Consider the following 15,159-nt stretch of genomic DNA (forward strand, 5'->3'; position numbering starts at 1 on the left):
ACACAGTAGTAAGTATAGTTATGCATGTTGGAGGTTGTTAAATTTATCTGTATATTAGTTAGGCTGAAATAGTTACTTTTTAGTGGAACCTATGAGGCTTCTGTAACAAAAGGATCCCTGTACAACTAAAAACATGATAAAATGTGCTCAGTGATGTGAATGGCAACATAGTTATAGAGACAAGCATACACTGGGAGCTCTAGTCACTGGGGTGACTGACTTCTTTTGGACAGAAACTGTTATTCAACTAAAAATGGATTAGAATAAAGGATCAAATGCATGGACTAAATTCACTAAAGCTCCATAGAGATTCTGTCATCGTTCAAATGTCTCTACTCCATTCAAATGTGTAGCAGCATAACTGCCTGTTTATCAAGAATTTTGTTGTCAACTACAACAGATTATGCAGTTCAACATTTTCTCAGAGCCTCAGAGCTTCTTGGACAGAAGGTGGAGTGAGGCAGTGCTCTGCTGAGGTGAGGCTGGGCCATGGCATAGAGACGCCTTCATCTTTACTCTGGCTCACTTATCACTTGCCTCATCTAAGTATTTTATAGCAATAATTGTATAACAATTTATAGCAGTAGTTTACTAATTGTCTTACTTTGGAAATGTTCTTTTTATAGTAAAGTCCATGTCACTTGACAATTAACTGCTTTTGTTGTTGTATTAGCCAAGTGTTTTCTCCCTAGAGACTATTCAAGGAAACAAACCTTTCCAGGAGAGATTTATTCATTTGAATTTGTTCCAATATTTTAACAAATAATTTATCTTGACCTCAGAGCTGCCTGTATAATCTTATTTATCCATGGATAGTCTCAGTAGCTTTGAGATGAATGTGTGGATCCATGGGGTCATGGTTTCAGAAAGTGAGGAAAGTATTACAAGATGCGTTTTTAGTGAATGAGGGGCTGAAGACATTTTCCTCTTCTCAGGGGAATACTGCATCACTGCTGTATATATGGGGCAAACCTCAGCCTGCCCATCATTACACAGAACTACAGAAGAGAGTCACATGGAAGTTACCGTAAACCCTTCATGTGAAGTCTCTTGTCCCCATAATTTACAACAGGGAGAAAAGTTCAGGTAACAGATTTTAAAATTCTTTTAAAATCTTCTGCTTAATAGTATCTTCAACCTTGGGTTTCGAAAGTTTATTTCCACAAAATAGGCCAATTTCATTCATACTTGTGCAAATGATAGCATCTTCATTTTTCTACAAAAAAAATTCATGACAAGTCACAATGTTCCATTAGCCTTGTACAGTAAGTATTGGCATTATATTTAAAGGCCTTTATATAAATTTTTATAAGTATATTAACAATTTTATCCGCTGCAGTCATTGACAGTAAAAAGGGCAATTAATTTCTCCATGAATGAGAAATCTGCCAAGAAGCCCAATATTCAAGTTCTTGAGCTAATGGTGTACGCACAGTAGGTCAATATTTTTGCAATACATGAAGTACAACTCATATTTTGAAAATTAGATACTCCCCATACATTTGTCTGAACTGGAAAATGTTTATTACCACAGAAATTATTCAGAACAAACATGGTTTTGATTAATTATATACTTGACTGGTGTTTGTTTTCTACCTAGTTAAGTGAGATTTATCTGTTACAAGGCTAACCATGCAAATTCAGTTTATTTATTTAACATTGATTCATGTGTGTTACATTGCATATGACATGTAACTAAAGAAATGTAGTTTATAATGTATATATATACAGGACATTTTGGTCTCATGTACCAGGTATATTAGATTACAAGGGAAATGTGTTTATTTCTGTTCTGGAGGATTCTTGTGGGATTTCATGTGTGAATGTTAAATTGATAACTATAAAGATGTTAGGACATATACAGAGGGAAATCCCTGATCAGAGACTGCCACCTCTACTGCCACCTAGATTCACATATAACATACTACTATGATCTTAAACTAAAAATTATTTTTCTAGAAATGTACTATGTTTTTATGGAAATACAGTATACCTAGTCCAATATTTTCCATACTGTCAAAACCTCAGATGCTTTTTACAGTACAATATGTAGTTTAATGAACCCTTTTTGCAGTATTATAAAATATTAAGCCGAGAAATAGTAAATTTATCCCAGGGAAGTATAGCACTGATAGATAAAGAAGCACTGAGATTGTGGAAGGTGAAATGTGAACGCACAAACAGTACACATAGAATATTTTACTCATGTCATTCCACAGGTGTGCTGTCCTCAGACTGTAGATTCTGGAAGCGCAGATCTCCGGGATCAGCTGTTGACAGTAAGGGGAATGATCCACACAGAAAGAGCATCATAGTCAGCGTCTGGATAAAGCCAGGCTTTGTTTCACGTGTCCTACCTAACTCTGACAACTATGTGAACAGATGCTTCTTGCTTCTAGACAGGATACACCTCTGCATAGGAAAATATTGTGCATACATGCATTTGTATATGGAGTTTAAGTACATGACTGTAGTATAGAGATACATTGAGACTTAAACTAAGCTCTTGTACATCCAGACACAGGACAATTTCCGAGGAGGAATAGAATCATCTAGAGGAGCTCCACCCTGACTATTGGAAGAAAAACTCAGAATGCTCACCACTGTGTGTTCAACATTCTAAAAGCAGAGGGGATGGTGATTTTTCGTGGCCACAGACAAACTTCAGGACAGGTCTTAATTTGAACTGTCATCTTTGAAACAGGCCTCCTAAAAAGGTCAATGGGACAGAGCAGCAATGTCACAGAATTTATTTTTCTGGGCCTTACTCAAGATCCTGCTGCTCAAAAAGCATTATTTGTCTTGTTTTCGCTCATCTACGTTGTGACTATGCTGGGCAACCTGCTCATTGCAGTGACGGTGATTGCCAGCCCTTCTTTAGACTCCCCGATGTACTTCTTTCTTGCCTGTTTGTCACTCCTGGATGCTTTTTATTGCAATACCATCTCACCAAATTTGATTATAGACTTATTATATAATAAAAAGTCCATCTCCTTCAAAGCATGCATGTTCCAGCTCTTTGTAGAACATTTATTTGGTGGTGTTGAGGTCTTTCTTCTGGTATTCATGGCCTATGATCGCTATGTGGCCATCTGTAAGCCACTGCACTATTTGACCATTATGAACAAACAGGTTTGTGTCATCCTTTTGCTGGTAGCTGGGGTTGGAGGCCTAGTACATTCAATGATTCAAGTTTTGACAGTGTATAAACTTCCTTTCTGTGGTCCCAACGTTATTGATCACTTCATGTGTGACATGAACCCATTGCTGGGACTTGCATGCACTGACACGTACTTCCTTGGCATCACTGTCATTGCCAATGGTGGAGTAATATGCGTGGGAATTTTCACCTTTCTCTTAGTCTCCTATGGAATCATTTTAAACTCTCTTAAGACTCATAGCCAGGAAGGGAGGCGTAAAGCCCTGTCCACCTGCAGCTCCCACATCATGGTGGTTGTCTGCTTTTTTGCTCCTTGTATTTTTATATATGCTAGACCCGTCTCTACCTTTCCTATTGATAAATATATTGCTGTGTTTTATACAGTTGTAAGTCCCATGTTGAATCCACTGATATATACCTTGAGAAATTCAGAAATGAAAAATTCTATTAAAAAGGTCTGGTGTAAAACACTAATCACATAAACAAGATTAATAACTCAATGTGTTATTAACTGTGAACTGAAAACCAGATATGAGGTTAGCACAAGACGCTGTCCTCTTCTCATGTAGCATATTTTCATTATACAAAGTCATTGAAAATGAATAAATTTTCAGTTGAGATTGTGATAGAACTGGTTGTGAGCCGTAGCTCTCAGGCATATGCCTAGAGAAGATTCAGACGATGAAAACCATTGTGAGACTCTTCATTTTACAAGTACCAATGAAACAAAGTCACCTTGAATTTTATTTTTCTCAGGTAACTTTGAAGTGAGACTAGAAAAAAATCATCATGGGAAATTCTCAATTACCCATATTCACAAGACTGAAGCCCAAATTTCATGATTAACAGAAATTTTTTGAGATAGCAGTTGTTAACTAATATATCGGTATAGTGGACTTCCGTGGCTTTCTTATATACATTGCTTTAGGAATGAGTCTCTCTTCCTGAGGGTCTCCATTTGTGCTCTTTGGAAGGCACTTCCATCCTGGCAAGTCTTCCTGGGCATAGGTTAGTTGACTCTGGTGCCTTTTTGCGGAGCTCTTGTCTCCTCAGGGTCCTTCTATTCCCCATCTCTCTCTCTCTCTCTCTCTCTCTCTCTCTCTCTCTCTCTCTCTCTCTCTCTCTCTCTCTCTCTCTCTCTCTCACACACACACACACACACACACACACACACACACACACACACACACACACAATACTCCCAAGATCATCCTAATCTTTGATTGTGGGTCCCAGTATTTGTTTTGATCAGCTGCTAGGTGAAGCCTTTCTCTGACATGGAGTCTGTTGCCTGCTTTTGGATCACCTTCCCCTAACTGAGCTGCGTTGGTTGGCCTCAGTGGAAGAACCAGGAGGAGAGTAAGCATGGAAATGTCACTGAGATGTAAAGTGAACAAATAAATTTTTAAAAAATTTTTTATTAATTTATTCTTGTTACATCTCAATGGTCATCCCATCCCTTGTATCCTCCCATTCGTCCCTCCCTCCCATTTTCCCCTTATTCCCCTCCCCTTTGACTGTTCCTGAGGGAGATTGCCTCCCCCTATATATGCTCATAGAGTATCAAATCTCTTCTTGGTAACCTGCTGTCCTTCCTCTGAGTGCCACCAGGTCTCCCCCTTCAGGGGACATGGTCAAATGTGAGGCAGAGAGGTGGCTCAGCCGTTAAAGGCTAGGCTCACAACCAAAACTAAAAAAATTTTTAAAAGATAACCATGAAATAGTACCTAGCTGATGACATCAGCAGGAAACAATTCCACTGATCGTATGTAGCTGCAACATGATTTTACTTCTTGAGAATGAAGCTAAGCAGAATTGAACACATATTTCTATAATATTTATTACATGTTAATACATCTAATATTTAAATTTTTAAATAATAAGTATCTGTCATGTTGTCTTCATGTTGGTGAAGAATTTATCAAAAACATGTTGTGGATAAATACTATGTTTACTAAAACTTGTATTCCACTTGAACATTTTACTTAGATACTTTAAAGCAATTTATTTTGGCATAATCAAAATTTCACTTTGTGACTTCTGCTAAAAATCTAACTAAATTTCTTCTCAGTCTTCATCCAATTTGGGAGGTCACAAACCAAAGAAAATATAAGAGTATTTTAATTGCAATATACAGCATATGCAGTTGCATCTGTGCTTTGATATGCTTTTGCTTTGTATTCTTGCTTTTAAATAATCATTATGATATTCAAAGTCTACAACATGATATTATGAAAAACATATTCATAATTAATAGATTGCTCCAGTGAAGAAATTATGTTTTCTTTAGTACCTCACATGTAGCTTTTCATATTGTTTGCTTCTTTGCAAAGCTGACAAAATTCCAGAATAGCTGTTTGGTTATCTATAACTTTATATTATTTCACTAGAAAAGACAAATAGTGCATTGATATACATAAGAACTAGTCTGTACCTGTAAACAAATGTGTGCTTACAACTTTCATCATTTACAAATAATCACACCACCGTCTGGTATATATAGCTTACTTCTGAATTTTATAAAGGCTTACCCTTTTTGAAAATTACTGAAAGTAATTTTGTACCTTTCTGATGCCATTCCTGTAGCTTTCTACAAACTTAATCAGTTAACCACCACATTTGTCTATCCTTAGAATATAGAGTAGTGAGCTGCTAACCTGCACTGCTGGTTCACTCAGGATTTTAAGTTTTATTCCTTCTCAAGTCTCTGAGAGGCATTGAAGACAAGATAGTATAGTTTTACAACCAAGCTTAGTTGGTTAGGGGACAAGATCGTTTTAGATCAAAATAAAGAACTTAAGCTATTAGAGTTGAGATAGGATAAATATTGAATTTCATTCGGAAATGTAGACCCAACAAGACAGAAAAAACACTTACTTCAAACAAGACGAATGCAGATGACCAAGTCACTATGAATGTAACATGTATAGAACTCATTATTCTCATGATTGTCACATGGTTCTCCCTGCTGTATGTAGTTTGTCTTATACATGTGTAATAAAAAATTTTATGTGAAACCATTAAAAAAAAGTGATCTGTGGCTGGTGTCCATGAATACATAAAGCTCAGAGAGTTTTCTCCAGCATAATGAGTGATTGATGACTGGTCAATTCTTGAGCACTAAGAGAGTTGTGGCTGTTTGGCTGGGTGGTAGAGCTTCTGTGGTTCCAAGTTTCTGTATCTTTTATCTGTCACTCTTTAAACATTGCTACTATTCCACCATCATATTCAGAAGACAACAACAATATCTCCCCTTTTTTTCAGCTTAAAGTGTATTTTGAAAGAAGCTGCCATGTTGAGTTTTAATTGCCCACATTTTCTAGTATATGCTTGGTGATTGACTCATACTTCCTATTTTATTTTCAATATTATTAAGGTCAATATATTTTTCTGGATTGTTGTGTGGCTTGTTTGCATTAAAGTTGTTAAGAAATTCATAAAGTTATCAAACAAGTAGGAATTTTCGGGTAAACATCTGCATCTGCAATGCATTACTCTCATTGGAATGCGCTTGTCCCATCTGATACAGCAAATTCATTCAGAAAAGGAATAACCACCAGCAATTCTTTGAATTCAGTTGAAGGGAAAGAGAATGTGGATGTGGAAGGACCAGAGGGCCCAGGAGCCCGACAAGAAGACCATCGAGGCTGGCAGACCTAAGCCCAGGGGGACTGCACAAACTGATTCACCAACCCACGACAATGCATGCAGTAAACCTAGACTCCCCTGTTCAGATCTAGACAGTAAACAGCTCATTCTCCACGGTTGTGGGGAGAGCAGGGATTGACTCTGACATGAACTCTGGTGCCTCCAATTTGACCACTCCCCATTGGTGGGGTGGCCTTGTGGCACTTCGAAGAAAGGGAAGCAGGCTATCCAGATGTGACCTGATAGGCTGTGGTCATACGGTGAGGGAGGGGGTGTCCCCTATCAGAGGTCTAGGGAAGGGGAATAGGACTAAAAGGAGTAGGGGGATAGGAAGATATGGGTTAGGAGATAACAATTGGGATGTAATCTGAATAAATTGTTAAAAAAACATATGTATACAATAAAGTATAACAATACACTAGACATTATGATATGGAAAATGCCAGGGTCCATGCAAAGGGAACAGCAAAACAGCTCTAGAACTCATGTAATGCGGCCACCGGTTAGCAACTCACGGTTGGCAAGTAGGTGTCCTGAGGACTTCATGCTGTTATGGAGCATAGCTCTGCTTGTTACCTTTGCGGTCCTTATAATCCCCTTAATATATGAATTGTGTGAGTGGGGACTTCCAGCCCCTCACTGGGCAGTACCATTGGTATACGCAATAACAATGCTTGATCTCTTTCAGGCATTGTTGCTGGAGCAAATTAATGATTCAACCACCATCTCTGAAAACAACCTGCAGATGTAGATTGTTAACAATGATCGTTACCCTTAGAAAGAATTTGGAAAAATAGATTGTTCAACAAGGTTAGGTAAAGATGTTTTTGCTAGTGGCCTTGACACAGGAAATCTTAGGGGACGATTGAAGTTAAAAAAAAAAAAAAGCACACTCTTATTAGTAGAGCTAAGGGTCTTTTTGAGGTTGGCAAAGCAAGAACAATGGCCCATAGTAGCGTTGGATGACATGACTCTTTCAAGCTGGGCTGGTGACTGAGATGACGATTGATTTCCTTACTCCATTTTTCTGCCCTCAGCTTCCTGATATGATTTAATAAAACATATTAATGAGTAGATGAGCACTCTTAGAACATAAAGTAGAAGTGGTTGATTATTCTCATATATGAGTTTAGATTTGTGATTCTTTTAAGATCTTTCCAAGATTACTTCTTAAGATGATTGATTCCTTCTTTGTAACTGCAAATTGCAGCCTACCAGTAATGAAGAGCTGGCTGAGTAATTCCCTTGCTTGCTTATACGCTGTTAATATATAACAAGTTGCTTATGTACAAATGTATGTGGGTTCTTGGATATAACTTGATATTCATGTTTTTTTCTCACCCATAATATGTAAACATTTGATCATGTGAAGGTATTGGAGAACAGGATTTTCTTGCATATATCCATTGTAAACATTTATTTATATAGAGAGAGAATGTAAATACATGCGATTTTTATACGGCTTGAAAATTTTGGGGGACATAAAAACTGTGAGAATAAGGATAAGGATGAAAATAAGAAGATAATAGAGGAAGAAGAAGAAGAAGAAGAAGAAGAAGAAGAAGAAGAAGAAGAAGAAGAAGAAGAAGAAGAAGAAGAAGAAGAAAAGAAAGAAGCAGCAGCTTGTTGAGGCCTACCTGCTGGAGTCTGCCTTACTTTCTCAAGTGCGTGGGTGCGTGCGTGCGTGCGTGCGTGCGTGCGTGCGTGCGTGCGTGTGTGCATGGTTCTCTTCTCTGTTTCTCTCCCTTTCTTTTTTAGACTCTTGCCACCATCAGTGGAAGCCCCCCACTACGATCCATCAGCCCTAGCCCCAGCTTTCCACCATGAGTGGAAGCTATTGCCTGTAACTATCAGTTCCGGCCTGGAAGGTTGCCCTCAGAGAAAGTCTACAGAGTCACTAGCCCGCCAGCCACAGGATTCATGTCCCACCTCAGTTTTCCACCATTGATGTCGAGGCTGGATTTCAATAAGGGAAAAAAATGTGAAATGTATAATGTCTTTATCTTTAAGTAATAATCAAACTGCCAGAAATTTGATCATGGTAGAATGTTCTCCCATATTAAATATACACTTAATGTATCTTTTTAAACTTCCCAGTGACAGAGACATAGTAGTAAGTATAGTTATGCATGTTGGAGGTTGTTAAATTTATCTGTATATTAGTTAGGCTGAAATAGTTACTTTTTAGAGGAACCTATGAGGCTTCTGTAACAAAAGGATCCCTGTACAACTAAAAACATGATAAAATGTGCTCAGTGATGTGAATGGCCACATAGTTATAGAGACAAGCATACACTGGGAGCTCTAGTCACCGGGGTGACTGATTTCTTTTGGACAGAAACTGTTATTCTACTAAAAATGGATTAGAATAAAGGATCAAATGCATGGACTAAATTCACTAAAGCTCCATAGAGATTCTGTCATCGTTCAAATGTCTCTACTCCATTCAAATGTGCAGCAGCATAACTGCCTGTTTATCGAGAATTTTGTTGTCATCTACAACAGATTATGCAGTTTAACATTTCCTCAGAGCCTCAGAGCTTCTTGGACAGAAGGTGGAGTGAGGCAGTGCTCTGCTGAGGTGAGGCTGGGCCATGGCATAAAGATGCCTTCATCTTTACTCTGGCTCACTTATCACTTGCCTCATCTAAGTATTTTATAGCAATAATTGTATAACAATTTATAGCAGTAGTTTACTAATTGTCTTACTTTGGAAATATTCTTTTTATAGTAAAGTACATGTCACTTGACAATTAACTGCTTTTGTTGTTGTATTAGCCAAGTGTTTTCTCCCTAGAGACTATTCAAGGAAACAAACCTTTCCAGGAGAGATTTCTTCATTTGAATTTGTTCCAATATTTTAACAAATAATTTATCTTGACCTCAGAGCTGCCTGTATAATCTTATTTATCCATGGATAGTCTCAGTAGCTTTGAGATGAATGTGTGGATCCATGGGGTCATGGTTTCAGAAAGTGAGGAAAGTATTACAAGATGCGTTTTTAGTGAATGAGGGGCTGAAGACATTTTCCTCTTCTCAGGGGAATACTGCATCACTGCTGTATATATGGGCAAACCTCAGCCTGCCCATCATTACACAGAACTACAGAAGAGAGTCACATGGAAGTTACCGTAAACCCTTCATGTGAAGTCTCTTGTCCCCATAATTTACAACAGGGAGAAAAATTCAGGTAACAGATTTTAAAATTCTTTTAAAATCTTCTGCTTAATAGTATCTTCAACCCTGGGGTCGAAAGTTTTTTCCACAAAATAGGCCAATTTCATTCATACTTGTGCAAACGATAGCATCTTCATTTTTCTACAAAAAAAATTCATGACAAGTCACAATGTTCCATTAGCCTTGTACAGTAAGTATTGACATTATATTTAAAGGCCTTTATATAAATTTTTATAAGTATATTAACAATTTATCAGCTGCAATCATTGACAGTAAAAAGGGCAATTAATTTCTCCATGAATGAGAAATCTGCCAATAAGCCCAATATTCAAGTTCTTGAGCTAATGGTGTACGCACAGTAGGTCAATATTTTTGCAATACATGAAGTACAACTCATATTTTGAAAATTAGATACCCCCATACATTTGTCTGAACTGGAAAATGTTTATTACCACAGAAATTATTCAGAACAAACATAGTTTTGATTAATTATATACTTGACTGGTGTTTGTTTTCTACCTAGTTAAGTGAGATTTGTCTGTTACAAGGCTAACCATGCAAATTCAGTTTATTTATTTAACATTGATTCATGTGTGTTACATTGCATATGACATGTAACTAAAGAAATGTAGTTTAAAATGTATATATATACAGGACATTTTGGTCTCATGTACCAGGTATATTAGATTACAAGGGAAATGTGTTTCTTTCTGTTATGGAGGATTCTTGTGGGATTTCATGTGTGAATGTTAAATTGATAACTATAAAGATGTTAGGACATATACAGAGGGAAATCCACGATCAGAGACTGCCACCTCTACTGCCACCTAGATTCACATATAACATACTACTATGATCTTAAACTAAAAATTATTTTTCTAGAAATGTACTATGTTTTTATGGAAATACAGTATACCTAGTCCAATATTTTCCATACTGTCAAAACCTCAGATGCTTTTTACAGTACAATATGTAGTTTAATGAACCCTTTTTGCAGTATTATAAAATATTAAGCCGAGAAATAGTAAATTTATCCCAGGGAAGTATAGCACTGATAGATAAAGAAGCACTGAGATTGTGGAAGGTGAAATGTGAAAGCACAAACAGTACACATAGAATATTTTACTCATGTCATTCCACAGGTGTGCTGTCCTCAGTCTGTAGATTCTGGAAGCGCAGATCTCCGGGATCAGATGTTGACAGTAAGGGGAATGATCCACACAGAAAGAGCATCATAGTCAGCGTCTGAGTAAAGCCAGGCTTTACTCACTATGTGAACAGATGCTTCTTGCTCTAGACAGGATACACCTCTGCCTAAGAAAATATTTTAGGAGATAAACATAGATAGGTAGATAGATAGATAGATAGATAGATAGATAGATAGATAGATAGATAGATATAGATACATAATTCCTAATGCTTATAAGTTTCATAATCTAACTGTACTGTTAATTCAATTTAATATATATTCATATATGTTTTGCCTGCACACACACACATTCACCCACATAAACATATATACATACAATATATTTCCTGGTCCATGCCAATCATTCTTATTAAGTGGAAGATTGAGATGATCTATTCTTTTTGGTAATAGGAGATGATAAAAAAAATTGATAACTACTATCATCTATGTTGATTTTATCAGGTATTGAGAAGCACTTTAAGACCATTATATATGGAACCACCACCACCACCACAACCTCTACCACCACAAAATATTAGAGAAAGTATATCTAAGCATATTACAATAGCATTGCAGAGAAATGTACCAGAAACTACAACATAAGCCACACAGCACAAGAGTTCGTATCATTTACCAGTGATGACAGCTCATAGCAAGAGTATCCAAGGACCTCTCTGGATACTACTCAAGAGGAGAACTAAAATTATTATTTAGTTATCAAATCTCATTTGCCAATGGTAACAAGTTTTCAAGAACTGTCATAGCTTAGAAATGTTTGCAACACTCTGTACATTTCAAAATAATTTAGGTAGACCAGAAAGAGGTAAGGCTGCACTACTACTCTTTTGATAGTCACTGGAAATTATTCTGACTGCATCTCTTTGAATCCTTTTGCTTTTCAGTGTAGAAGGAGGTATATTTGTAGTTATCTCTAGAAAATGATGAGACCCGCTTTTCTTTCACTAAATAAAGAGTTTCTCCTTTAGTGTGGTTTTGGGGAAACTGAATGCTGAACTTCAGTTTGGTAACTCCCTACCTAGAAGGTCATATATGTATGGCAAAGATCCACTCTTTTCTTCTCTTTGCAGTTACTACATTCCACTCTTTCGTTAACTAAGCAATTCAAGGTTTCTAATAGTAAAGTAGTTTCAGCTGCAGTTGTTGGTTGCAGTAACACTTAGTAGCAGACCAGTTACAATATTGGTACAAGTGAGCATAGTGTGTTAAGAACAAGTCTAGGCAAGGGTAAAATAAACAGGATTAAAACTCCCGAAGCACCTGGCAGGTCGAGTTAGAGGAACTAATGCCATAAAACATCACTGTGCTGAACAGTTGTGTAGTTACAAGACACATTTTAAAGATATCTTTTTCAATTTAATGAAGGTCGTGAAGATTGCAAACCTTAATAAGTGCATTTATTGTCTAATAGTGCAACGGCATCAATGAGGTGGATATGCATAGAAATCTCAATCTTGCTTTATATGTGCTGTCTTTAAAACAGCAGCTTCAATAACTCACCTTTAAAAATATTATATATATTATTATTTTATTCATATTACATCTCAATGGTTATCCCATCCCTTGTATCCTCCCATTCCTCCCTCCTTCCTGCTTTCCCCCTACTCCCCTCCCCTATGACTGTGACTGAGGGGGACCTCCTCCCCCTGTATATGCTTATAGGATATCAAGTCTCTTCTTGGTAGTCTGCTATCCTTCCTCTGTGTGCCATCAGGCCTCCCCATCCAGGGGACGTTTACATGAGTGCTTGTCTGTGCTGTGTAGGTCAGAAAAGACATAGAACCCACTGGAACTGGAGTTACAAATGGTTATCTGCCACTAGGTGCATCCCAGAAATTAGACTAGGTTCTCTCTGAGAAAAAAATAGTGATGTCAACAACAGAGCCATCTTTCCAGTTGTATGTTGAGGGCCTTTTCCTACATTTCTAACATGTTTGCCTAAAGTAACATTTTAGTTAAGTAGTTTAAGGATCTGACTGTAGTATAGAAGAGATACATTGTGACTTAAAATAAGCTCTTGTACTTCCAGACACAAGGACAATTTCCTAGGAGGAATAAGATCATCAACAGGAGCTCCATCTTGACTATTGAGAGCAAAACTCATATGGCTCACTACTGTACACTCATCATTGTAAAAGCTGAGGAGAAGATGATTTTTCATGGCCACAGACAAACTTCAGGACAGGTCTTATTTTGAACTGTCATCTTTGAAACAGGTGTCCTACAAAGGTCAATGGGACAGAGCAGCAACGTCACAGAATTTATCTTTCTGGGCCTTACTCAGGATCCTGCTGCTCAAAAAGCATTATTTGTCTTGTTTTCACTCATGTACATTGTGACTATGCTGGGCAACCTGCTCATTGCAGTGACGGTGATTGCCAGCCCTTCTTTAGACTCCCCGATGTACTTCTTTCTCGCCTGTTTGTCACTCCTGGATGCTTTTTATTGCAATACCACCTCACCAATTTTGATTATAGACTTACTATATAATAAAAAGACCATCTCCTTCAAAGCATGCATGTTCCAGCTCTTCGCAGAGCACTTTTTTGGTGGTATTGAGGTCTTCCTTCTGATATTCATGGCCTATGATCGCTATGTGGCCATCTGTAAGCCACTGCACTATTTGACCATTATGAACAAACAGGTTTGTGTCATCCTTTTGCTGGTAGCTGGGGTTGGAGGCCTAGTACATTCAATGATTCAAGTTTTGACAGTGTATAAACTTCCTTTCTGTGGTCCCAATGTTATTGATCACTTCATGTGTGACATGAACCCATTGCTGGGACTTGCATGCACTGACACGTACTTCCTTGGCATCACTGTCATTGCCAATGGTGGAGTAATATGCGTGGGAATTTTCACCTTTCTCTTAGTCTCCTATGGAATCATTTTAAGCTCAGTTAAGACTCACAGCCAGGAAGGGAGGCGCAAAGCTCTGTTTACCTGCAGCTCCCACATCATGGTGGTTGTCTGCTTTTTTGCTCCCTGTACTTTTATATATGCTAGACCTGCCTACAACTTTCCTATTGATAAATATATTGCTGTGTTTTATATAGTCGTAAGTCCCATGCTGAATCCACTGATATATACCTTGAGAAATTCTGAGATGAAAAATTCTATAAAAAGGCTTTGGTGTAAAACACAAACAACATAAAATAAGGTGTGTCCTCACTCAGTGTGTTATTAACTGTGACCTAAAAACCAGATATGGGGTTTAACACAGGATGCTGTCCTCTACTCATGTAGCATGTTTTCATTCTACAGTCACTGAACATGGAAAATGAATTTACAGTTGAGATCATAATCAAAGTAGTTGTGATGCTTAGCCCTTAATTTTTGAGCCTAGAGGATCTTTAGAAGGTGATAATGGTTAAAGATCATTTTCATATTACAAGTACCAATGAAACAAAGTCATCTTGAACTTTACTTTTCTCAGGTAGTTTTGAAGTAAGACTAGAAAACAGTCAGTTTGAGAAATTTTGAGTCTTCTATATTCAAATGAAAAAGAAAAACCAAGACTGATACCCAAATTTCAGAAATTAAAGGAAAGCATTTGAGATAGCAATTGTTCACTAATGTATCAGTACCTGTGTGGCTGTGTAACATGCGTTGCTTTAGGAAGGTTCCTAGCCCTTACTTCAGAATCTCTGCTGTTTTATTTTTGAGTGTTTAAATAGCAGTTAAACTCTGCCTAGCTGATGACACCAACAGTCAATAATTTCAACTGATCATATGCATCTGCAACCAGTTTTTACTTCTTGAAGATAAGGCTAAATGGAAGTGAACACATATTTCTATAACGTTTATTACCTTTTAGCACATTTAATAATTGTTTTTCAAATAATAGATTTCTCTCATGTCAACATGTTGAAGAATTTATCAAAAAACTTCTATGTATAAACATTCTGTTTACTAAAAGTTGCATACCTCTGTAATTTTTTACTTAAATACTTTAAAGCAATTTATT

At 37.2% G+C, this 15,159-nt stretch overlaps 3 protein-coding genes and 1 pseudogene across 4 annotated transcripts in view; all 4 read left to right on the forward strand.

The window, feature by feature from the left end:
• Nucleotides 1-2,722, forward strand: part of LOC311593465 (olfactory receptor 4A5-like) — a gene marked incomplete at its 3' end in the record, with an annotated part of 109,578 nt that extends 106,856 nt beyond the window's left edge. Inside the window, exon 9 of the mRNA XM_084774807.1 lies at nucleotides 2,519-2,722. The remainder of the gene's footprint in view (nucleotides 1-2,518) is intronic.
• The window catches only part of LOC311593775 (high mobility group protein B2-like), a 529,125-nt pseudogene extending 520,687 nt beyond the window's left edge, over nucleotides 1-8,438 (forward strand). The window contains exon 4 of the transcript in view: nucleotides 8,338-8,438. The product of the transcript in view is annotated as a high mobility group protein B2-like (transcript). The remainder of the gene's footprint in view (nucleotides 1-8,337) is intronic.
• LOC311593476 (olfactory receptor 4A5-like) lies at nucleotides 2,722-3,642 on the forward strand (the record flags this gene model as incomplete). Its single annotated transcript, XM_084774817.1, has 1 exon — nucleotides 2,722-3,642. The coding sequence occupies one exon, from the start codon at nucleotides 2,722-2,724 to the stop codon at nucleotides 3,640-3,642; it is 921 nt and encodes a 306-aa protein (XP_084630943.1).
• A 4,987-nt stretch (nucleotides 8,439-13,425) lies between the features above and the next one.
• LOC311593776 (olfactory receptor 4A5-like) lies at nucleotides 13,426-14,346 on the forward strand (the record flags this gene model as incomplete). The annotated part of the gene is made up of 1 exon (XM_084775198.1): nucleotides 13,426-14,346. The coding sequence occupies one exon, from the start codon at nucleotides 13,426-13,428 to the stop codon at nucleotides 14,344-14,346; it is 921 nt and encodes a 306-aa protein (XP_084631324.1).
• Between the last annotated feature and the right edge of the window lie 813 nt (nucleotides 14,347-15,159).

This window comes from Acomys minous (genome assembly GCF_964271855.1).
Source record: "Acomys minous genome assembly, chromosome: 3".
NCBI lineage: Eukaryota > Metazoa > Chordata > Mammalia > Rodentia > Muridae > Acomys > Acomys minous.